Source organism: Aristolochia californica, unplaced genomic scaffold (assembly GCF_029961685.1).
Source record: "Aristolochia californica isolate CCGP_79_NKW_82.1479 unplaced genomic scaffold, dmAriCali1.0.hap1 SCAF_11, whole genome shotgun sequence".
Lineage (NCBI taxonomy): Eukaryota > Viridiplantae > Streptophyta > Magnoliopsida > Piperales > Aristolochiaceae > Aristolochia > Aristolochia californica.
In genome coordinates, this window is record NW_027181782.1 from 4,827,358 (window position 1) to 4,836,848 (window position 9,491).

Below are 9,491 nucleotides of genomic sequence, written 5' to 3' on the forward strand. Positions count from 1 at the left end.
AAGGACCCGATTATATGGCTCTCCATCTGACACTTGATTGGTATTTAACTGCATTAATCATTCAAGGAAATATCTTGACATTCAAAGTTTATCCATAGTCTCATAGCACTTGAAACTTTTTTTTTTTTCTCTGGAAATTCTGTTTCTGTAGGAGCTTCGTGGTTGGTCTTGATTTTTATTTGAATGCTCAATCTTGTAATCAACTGAAAAGTCATTTCATGTGCGGAATCTACAAGTTTGATTGACCGCTTGTTTATAGACCTGCAGATTTGGAGATCACTTTTTCTTGGAAGTGGATGAATAAGTTTTGTCTGCCTTACTTTACAGGTCAACAGTGTAGATTCTACTGATGTGAAAAGAGAACAGAGGAAGCGGTTGATGGATAATGATGTTGATCTGACAGAAGAGGAAGGGTTGATTATAAAGCAATTTCTTGAAGCTTAACTGGATGACGAGGAGCTACCAGGACCTTAGCAAACAGCTGTGGCTATATGTGTATACTATGTTGTAAGGTGCATATTTATGTCTAATAGATTCTATAGGCCATATTTGGAACTAAGTTGTATTTAGAATTAGACCATGATCGTATCTAAAATTATAGCATCGACGAAGACTGTATTTAGAAAAACTGCCTGTAAATGTATATATTATGGCTGTGCAAAAGCTTTGAAAATACACCATGATCGTATCATTTACCCTTGCTGGTGTAGCAGCTTTCTTATGACTCATGAATCCAGCACCTGATGAACCCAATATAACAGGAATTTTCATGGAATCAAGGTCCTATAGATTTACCTCTCAGCAAAGATAATATTGGAGGATCTGCTGCACTTCCGCTGTGGTGAGAGGAGATTCATATGTGATTTGTTGAACCCAATCAAGGATAGTGTCCCTTTGCTCTGTGGGTGTTCTTGAAGAGGCAATGGAACATCACTCAAGAGTCACTTTTCTCATATCCTAAGATTGGCCAATCAAGAAAACACTTTTATCTAGTTCTTTCGGCACATTTTTCAGGTTCATATGAACTTTCCCACCAAAAAAAAAAAAAAAGACCTGAAAACTTTAAAAAATTTATTTTACCAATAAAACAAAGGAATGTCATTCACTTTCGAGCAAGTATTGTTAAATAATGTACCCCTAGGAGGCAATATCATAATCTTTCGCTATAGATAATTTAGGGAAAGTTATGTTGTCACTCTCCTCTGACTAGTTAGTTATGTCGTTAGGTGCAGCTATTTGTATTTAGAAAGCAGTTAATTATGTAACTAAGGAGAGGTAATTCTGTAATTTTTCATTGAGATAACTACTCATCATCTCTCAACCCCTAACCACATCATTCTTGTGGCAAACTTATATCTCTCCCTAACCACAGCATCTCTCTCCTTGTGGAAAACCCATTTCTCTCTCCTTTTCTCATCCTTCTTATCTTCTCTTCAATCTTTTTCCATCTCAATATTTAACTAGATCCACCCGGGGTTCTAGATGTAGGGGAGGAAATAGAGGTAAAGGTAGATATAGAGGTGGACATGGTCAAGGATGTAGTGATAAGAAGTGTCCATAGTAGATATACCAATCATTTTTTAGATATGTTGGGAAAATTTTGAAAACCAGCATGGGCCAAAAAAACTTTTTTTTTTTTTTTTTTGAAAGAAAGTGTGTGAATATTCAATAAATCAGAGTAAGAAATACAACCTATTGGGGTGGGCCGACCTCCACAACCAAGTGTTATAGAAAAAATCCTCGTTTAGTGTGTAAGTCTGCCAAATGATTGGCAGATCTTAGGGTGTGAGTCCATGTACAATTTAGACAAGAAATTATGTTATAAATTTTGAAATAAATGTCCCAATGTTTCAAGGGAGGGCGAATTCCTTTTGTACACCAATCGATGGCAACCTTAGAATCTCCTTCAATGATGAGGGGCCCAACGAGATGGTCTTGGAAGACGATGAACCCTTGAAGCAATCCGTTGAATTTTGCGGGAACAAAATCAAAGATCCCCAAAGGCCCTACGAAAGTGTAGAGAAAATGGTTTTTATTATCATGTATAACACATCCGAATCCAACTAGACCTGGGCAGCCAACGGCACTACCATCAAAGTTCAGCTTGTAGTGGGCCAGTGGAAGGGGGACCAAATCTTCATGGTTGGGGTGGGGGATATCAGTCATCTCGGCGATCAGCCTCCAATTACCTCTAAAGTCAGTATTACTAAGATGAGTAAATTCTTTCCGGATCAATAACCAAGCAAAGACCTGACCAATAATGCTATCAACAATTACCTCAACAAGGGAGGCTTTGAATTGAAATTTTTGATTGTTTCTTTCTTTCTAGAGGGCCCAAGGGATGTGGCCCACACAACTGGAGTTTAATATTTTTCCAAGTTTTGGGAGATGAGTGTTTGTGATGGAAAGGATCATTGAAGGTAAATTTTGCGGCACACAGTATTTAATTCTGATTTTGTTTAGAAGGTTGGGCCAAAAGTGTTTGTGCAAAGTGGCAATGGAGGAGGACATGGGTGGCAGTTTCTGGATTATTTTGACAAAAAGGGCAAGAAGGGTCCTGTATGGGGGTGCCTTGTCTGATGAGGGAATCAGATGTGAGTATCTTACCTCTGCATGCACACCAAATAAAAAATTTCACGTGGGATGGGGCAAACAAGGACCAAGCAATCGCCCCAAGGTGATGCGGTTGGGAGGGGTCGGGGCTGCAAAGAAGGTTGTAGGCAAAAACTGTACAAAATATTCCTTTTGGGAACGGGGTCCAAATGAGGATATCCAACATATGCTCACGGATTTTGACTTGGAGAGGCAAGTGAGGAGATTTGAGGCCAGAAGAGCTTTTGAGCCTATGAGGGCTCTCCGAAGGTTAAGATTTCAACTACTATGTTCAAACCATAAGTCTGGGATAGAAGTGTTTTTATCTCTGGCCAATAAGGAGATAGGACCAAAACTAATGTCAAGGATTTTTTTCCCCCAACCATAAATCCGTCTAGAATTTTGTGGTATGGCCATTACCCGGGTAGCATTTGACTGCCTTGTTAAAAGTAGGGAGCAAGAGCGAAATTTTCCTCCAAACAGGAGACATGTTGTACCGACGGCCCCCTTCAGTCAACCAACCATTCGATTTGTTTACGTTGGCGGCAACAAATGTCCTCCAAATCAAATCTGGAGATGAATTAAATCTCCATATCCATTTCAAAAGGTAAGTTGAGTTGGTTGATGCGATATCACAGATTCTGAGACCACCAAGATATGAGGGTTGACATACATCATCCCATATAAGTAAGTTATATTTTCTTTTTCAATTAGGTCCACCCCACAAAAATCTTTTTTTGAGACTTCGTAGCCGGTTTTTAATTACTGCAGGGCAGTGGAATAGAGAGAGGAAGTAACTCGGTATCCCATGAAGGCAGGATTTGATGAGAGTGAGCTTACCCACCTGTTAATTACCCGCCAAACAAAGTTTAAAGTCAAGAAAATTTCGGAATTCTCCCTTTACTCAACCATTAAGAAAGGGGCACCTCTTTCCATCCTAAGACAAGTGGGGACACTGAGAGTAGCATTGCCATGAGCATCAAAGAAGACATGACGAAATTAATGCCACAATTTTGAGACGTTTTCAGCACCACCTCCTTCATAGAAGCAAACTGATCCTTCATCCCTAGCAAGTATTCCATTGGCACAGTTTTTTACTAAAGCATTTCATGCTTCTCCTACTAGTTAATGGTTTATAGAATCTAGAGCCTCTACTCACATAGTAGGTAATTCTTTAAAATTTTCTTCTCTTTTGCCATTCTAATAATCCTTCCATGGTTTTAGCTGATGGATCTTCTTCATGTAATGATGGCAAGGGGTAATCTATGCTCTTCCTTGAATCTCGCTATCTATGGTTAATATGTACCTAATCAGTCGGTGAGTTTACTCTTTGTCAATAAAATTACCAATTGTTTTAAAAAGAGGAAGAAATTGAAGAAGAACGAAAGAAAGAAGAGAAGAGAGAATAAAGAGATTGGATGAGAGAGTGCTCAAAGCCAGCACTCGTAGGAGGTTCAAAGTAAACCTCCCTCTTCTTTTATTTCACTTAAGTGATTACAAGAGTAACTTTATAATAATGCCCTCATAGCTCCTACTCATAGAACTTCATGTATACATATCAGAATTTAACCAAACTTGAAACATAGGTTCCTAACATGACATAGAATCTACTGCTAACTCTAACAAAAAATGACCAAAATACCCTTAATGTATATTTTAACATATTTAAATTGCCATTTTTTTTATCATTTATCTTGTCTTCTGGGCTCTCAACATGAAGAAGATGATTGGAGGCTGTGAAAGAGGAGGCTTGTACTAACTTGGAGTTGCTAAAAAGATACCTATAACATGACAAAGTTCAATAACTACCAGTGGCACCTTCAATTTGTTCATCCTTCGTCAGTTAATGTCCAGCAGCCCTTTCCATTTTTTAGTTTTATTTTCACTTTCATTTCAGTGGGAGGCATGCAAACAGGGAAAACACCATTAGTCCACCTTGCCAAATAGAGTCATTAAGAGGAGTGGAACTCCCCTCCTTGTAGGGTGTCAAGTGTTCTAGGGTTTTAAGTATTTTGCTACTTTTGTTGATGTTTGCAATTGTACTTCTTGAAGGGCAAAAGAGAGGTCTTTGATGCATTTCTCAATTTCCATAGTTAAATAAAAAAACACTTACTTCTATTCAAATCTTGCATACTAACAACAAGCTTGAACTTACTCACAAGCCATTTGACAATCATTATGCTTCTCATAGGATCATTCATCAAACATGATGTTTGTGTACCCATGAGCAAAATGGGGCACTAAAAAGAAAATTTGTTAGTGCAAGAGGCATTGAGCCAAAAAAATATGGAGGCAGGTTGTGGAAAAAAGGAGATGCTCTCATTTTTTTTATAGACTTGAGAATTATGTCTCCAACTAGAATGTGATGCAATTGTGGGTTTGTAGGCAGGTCTTTACCGTAATTTGTAATACCAATGGGTCTATTGACATATACAACGCTTAACCAGTTGCCAAAGTCTATACTAAGACATATCACATCGACTACCTTGATACTTTTCACAAGCTGTTCAATTAAGTTCAAAAAGCATTCTAATCTCCAAGTTGTTATTCAAGAGTGATTAATGTTTCAATTAGATATCAAGAGTGAGTTTTTGCAATCTTGAGGAAGAGATTTACAAGAAGCAATCTCGTGGGTATGTTGCTTATGAGAAAAAAAAAAAAAAATTAAGGATAATCTCAAGAAACCAATCTTCAGACTAAAACAAAGTCCTAGAACATGATTTGATAAATTCAGCAAAATTTGTTGTGGCCTTTGACTTCTTGCACAATCACCATGCTCAGTCACTATTTGTACTGAAAAAGGAATTACAAGATTGCAATTTTGATTGAATATATAAAGAAATTGTCCAGTCTAGTTTTTTTTTTTTTTTTTTTTTTTAAGTGATGATAATTTTATTTCAAAGAAAGGGAAGATACATTAAGGGAGACCTCCCCTAACAATAAGAGATTGAAAGAAGGGGGTGGGGGTTGATCTAAGTACATGAGACCAAATACAAGAAATGGTGGATACAATGTCCAAAATATCAAGAAACATCTGCCAATGACACCATGGGGGAAGGATGAGGTGGAGCACTATCCGATGATGACCTTGGAGTCTCCCTCCACGATAAGGGGACCACTGAAGCGGTATTGAAAAATACACAAGCCATGAACGAGACCAGAGAGCTCAGTAGTGGTTGAGTCAGCAATTCCGAGATAGCTAAAGTAAGAGAGTCTGGTAGTGCCTTCCGAATAAAAAATCACCCCGCCAAAGCCCACCAAACCTGGGTTCTCAAAAGTACAACCATTAAAATTCTGCTTTAATGTCCAGTGGGAGGAGGTTCCCAAACAGCAACTCGTCGGGGGACAGAGGGGATAGACATCTAAGCAATAATCTTTTAGTTGGTGCGGACCGGAGAACAAGAGAGGCAAGTGAATTCTTTCCGGGTGCGGATCCATATAGAGATGAGCCCTGTGGCGGTGTAAGAGACCTCAACAGTATAGCGGAAAGTACAGTCAAACTATCTGGAGTTCATCTGCTTCCAAAGGTACCAAGGGACAAAAGCAAAGCAGGCAAGTAGCAGAAGCTTGCCCAGGTTGGGAAGGCAGGTCCCAGAAGAGAAACGACACATGGTGCTCAGGAAAGTGGGATGCAGAAGCTGAGACACATGCTATCAATCATGTAAGTTCAGATCTTCCAGGCGAAGTCATAGTGGAGTAGAAGGTGACTCACAGTTTCAGCTTTCGTCCCACAAAAGGAGTAAAGAGGATCAGGAGTGGTGTTAATGCTCCTAATAAGGTTGTCTGCAGTGAAGATCTTGTTGCGGCAGGCACTCCAAATAAAAAACTTCACCTTGGGCAGGGCTGAGAGGTGCCAAACAAAAGCAATCGGATGGGGGGCGGATGGCTGAGGAGGCCTAGAATCACCCATTGTCATCAGAGAACCAAATCATCTGATCAACCGTCTAAGGACAGATCATAACACTACCAAGAATATCAATCAAGCCACATACAGAAATGGCTTCCTCATCAGTAAGGTCGCATCTAAGGCAAAGATTCCATGAGTCATTCCCCCAAGTCTCAGAGATAGATAAGTCGCGGCTGGTGGTGAGTTGAAGTAGAGGTGGATAAGACGAGGCAAGAGAGCCATCACCCGACCACCAATCTGTCCAAAAACGCAGAATGGAACCATCCCCAACAAAGAATAGAATGGCACTACAGAAAGTGGAGAACAAATTAAATATGGCCTTCCAGATGGGGGAGAGATGACGACAGTTGTCGTCAGTGATCCATCTATCTCCAAGACACAAAAGTTTGAAGGCAATCATCGACTTCCACGAAGCCCTCGAGGAAGAGTTGAGCTTCCAAAACCACTTGAGCAATAGAGCATGCCCCATTTCCTTGGTGCATCTGATCCTGAGCCCACCCAAAGACTTTGGTCTACACACTTCATCCCAACTGACAAGGTAATAGTGAAACTCATTTTTAGTGTCACACCATAGAAAACGTATCTTGATCATGTCGATGCATCCGCTAATAGAGGTGGGGCAAGCCAGAAAATAGAGGAAGTAGTTAGGAATACCCATGAGGCATGAGTTTAAGAGGATCAATCTATCCGCTTTGGAGAGCATCCTACCCTTCTATGTGGAGAGGCGACGTTCAAGCCGCTCGATCACTGGAGACCATAGCCCCATTCGGGGTCTATTGTCAGTAAGAGGGAGGCCCAGATAGTTTGTGGGAGCAATCGCAACAGAACATCCCAAAGTCTCTACCATGATCTGAATCAAGGGGGGGTCAATATGATATCCCATAATGGTCGACTTTCCCCAGTTAAATTTCTAACAGGAAATAAACACAAAAAGGCCGAGAAGGGCCTTAATATTACGGTCCTGATCAATAGTACCAATGTTGAAGCATCTGGTATCGTCCGCAAACTGGAGCAGGGGGATGTCAAAACAACTCTGATCAAAGACAGCCTCTAGCCAACCAATTTTGTAAGCAAAGTAGAACATAGAGGATAAGTATTCAACAATGATGTTGAAGAGGAGCCGGGAGAGGGGGTCTCCCTAACGGATGCCATGAGTGCCCTGAAAGAAGCACAAACCGTGTCATTGAGTAGCAAGGAGTACAAGGCTAAAGAGATACAACTACGGATCCAAAACCTCCATTTGTCTCCAAACCTCATACGCTGCATAATGTTATCTGAGAGGGACCAACTAACCCGATTGAACGTTTTCTCAAGGTCCAACTTGAGAACAAACCGTGGCCAACCCAACTTGGAAAAATGATCCACAATTTCATGTGTGGCCATAGATGAGTCAAGTATGTCATGGCCTCTGATAAAAGCTCTGACCCTGGTGGATGATAGTAGGAAGAACAACCTTGAGACAACGGGCCAGGATGCAGGCGATGATCTTGTAAGGACTTGAAACGAGATTGAACAGCCAGTAATCCTAAGGGTGTTGCACATTAGCTTTCATGGGGACCGGAGCAATAAGGGAAGCACCCACGCTCTTAATAGCGATTCCACGATCATAAAAACTTTGGACCATGGAAATGATATCCGATCTCAAGGTGGGCCAGCAAGCCTTAAAGAATTCCCCGTTGAACTCGTCAAGCCCCGGGGGAATCCCATGACCACATCCTCAACCTCCAAGTCAGAGAAATGAACCTCAATGAAACTCACCAACATGGGGGAAATCTCAGTGAAGCGAAGGCTGGAAAGTTTGGGCCTATGGTGATACTAGTTGTGAATGCAAGTAATAGGTGTTGTGAAAGAATATTTAAAAACTCATTTCCAGACTAAAGATAGCAATACCTTGAAATATTTCTATGGGACTGAAGTGGATAAAGGCAAGTCTATATTGGTGCTTTCACAAATAAAAGACATTACTAACTTGCTACATGAAATTGGACTATTAGGGGCTAAACTATTTAAAACACTAATGGGAAGTAATCTTGACCTTCATGATGATCAGAATCCGAATTTGAATTAGAAGACACAGCAAAGGAGATTTGATGGAAGAGCTGACCTATGCTACAGTCACAAGGCCAAATGGGTCTAATCAATCAATCTATGAAAATCCTATAACTGTATATCATGAGGAAATGTATAGGATTTGAAATATTTCAAGGCATCACTAGGAAAATGACTTTAGTATAAAGCTAGAGGCACTTAGAGATTTAAGGTTTTGCAAATGCTAACAATTTTGGTTCCAAGCTGGATCAAAGATCCATGAGTGAGTAAGCACCTTTGTTGTGGAAACCAAGTGATGTGGAAGGGAAAAGAAACAATTTATTTTAGAAAAGTCAAGTGCTAAAGCCAAATACATAGCCATGGCCTTATTGCCTGAGATGTGGGTAAAATCTCTTATTGCAAACGTGGGATTGATGAAAAGAGACACGAGGTAATGGATTCTAATAACCAAGCCACAACTTCCATTGTCAACAACCAAGTTTTCCACAAGAAAGAGTATTCAAGTTGATTTCACTTCATCATAGATGCAATTATGAGTAACAAAATTACCACCCCATATGTCAAGTCAATAGAACAACTTAGTGGCTTCTTCACTAAAGCACTTGGGACAAAGAGTTAATATCTTTTGTAACAAGTTAGGGTCATTTAATATATGTGCTTTAGCATAAGGGAAGTGTTAAATAATGTTATCCGAGGCCAATATTTAAATCAAAGTTTTTTTTCTTGAGAACTATGAGAATTTCATTAAGAGGAAGAGACTAGTACCAAAATTTAAGGCACAAAAACAAGGTGGAAAAGTTGAAGATTGAGAAGTAGAAGAGAAGAGAACAAAGAGAGACAAAAAAGTAGAGAATTAAGAATAGCCCAAAATCAGAGCTCCTTGGGGGTCATGAATTTAATTAAGTGATTCTAATCAAATTAAAAAAATACCCCTTTTGTAGGC

General features: G+C 39.9%; 1 protein-coding gene across 2 annotated transcripts in view; it reads left to right on the forward strand.

Moving 5' to 3' along the window:
• LOC137943902 (phosphoglucan phosphatase DSP4, amyloplastic-like) overlaps window positions 1-753 on the forward strand; it is a 47,737-nt gene extending 46,984 nt beyond the window's left edge. For both annotated transcript variants that reach the window (XM_068789333.1, XM_068789334.1), the window contains one exon: window positions 328-753. In XM_068789333.1, the coding sequence (XP_068645434.1) occupies window positions 328-444 (117 nt within the window). In that variant the 3' untranslated portion in view covers window positions 445-753. The remainder of the gene's footprint in view (window positions 1-327) is intronic.
• The last annotated feature ends 8,738 nt before the right edge of the window (window positions 754-9,491 follow it).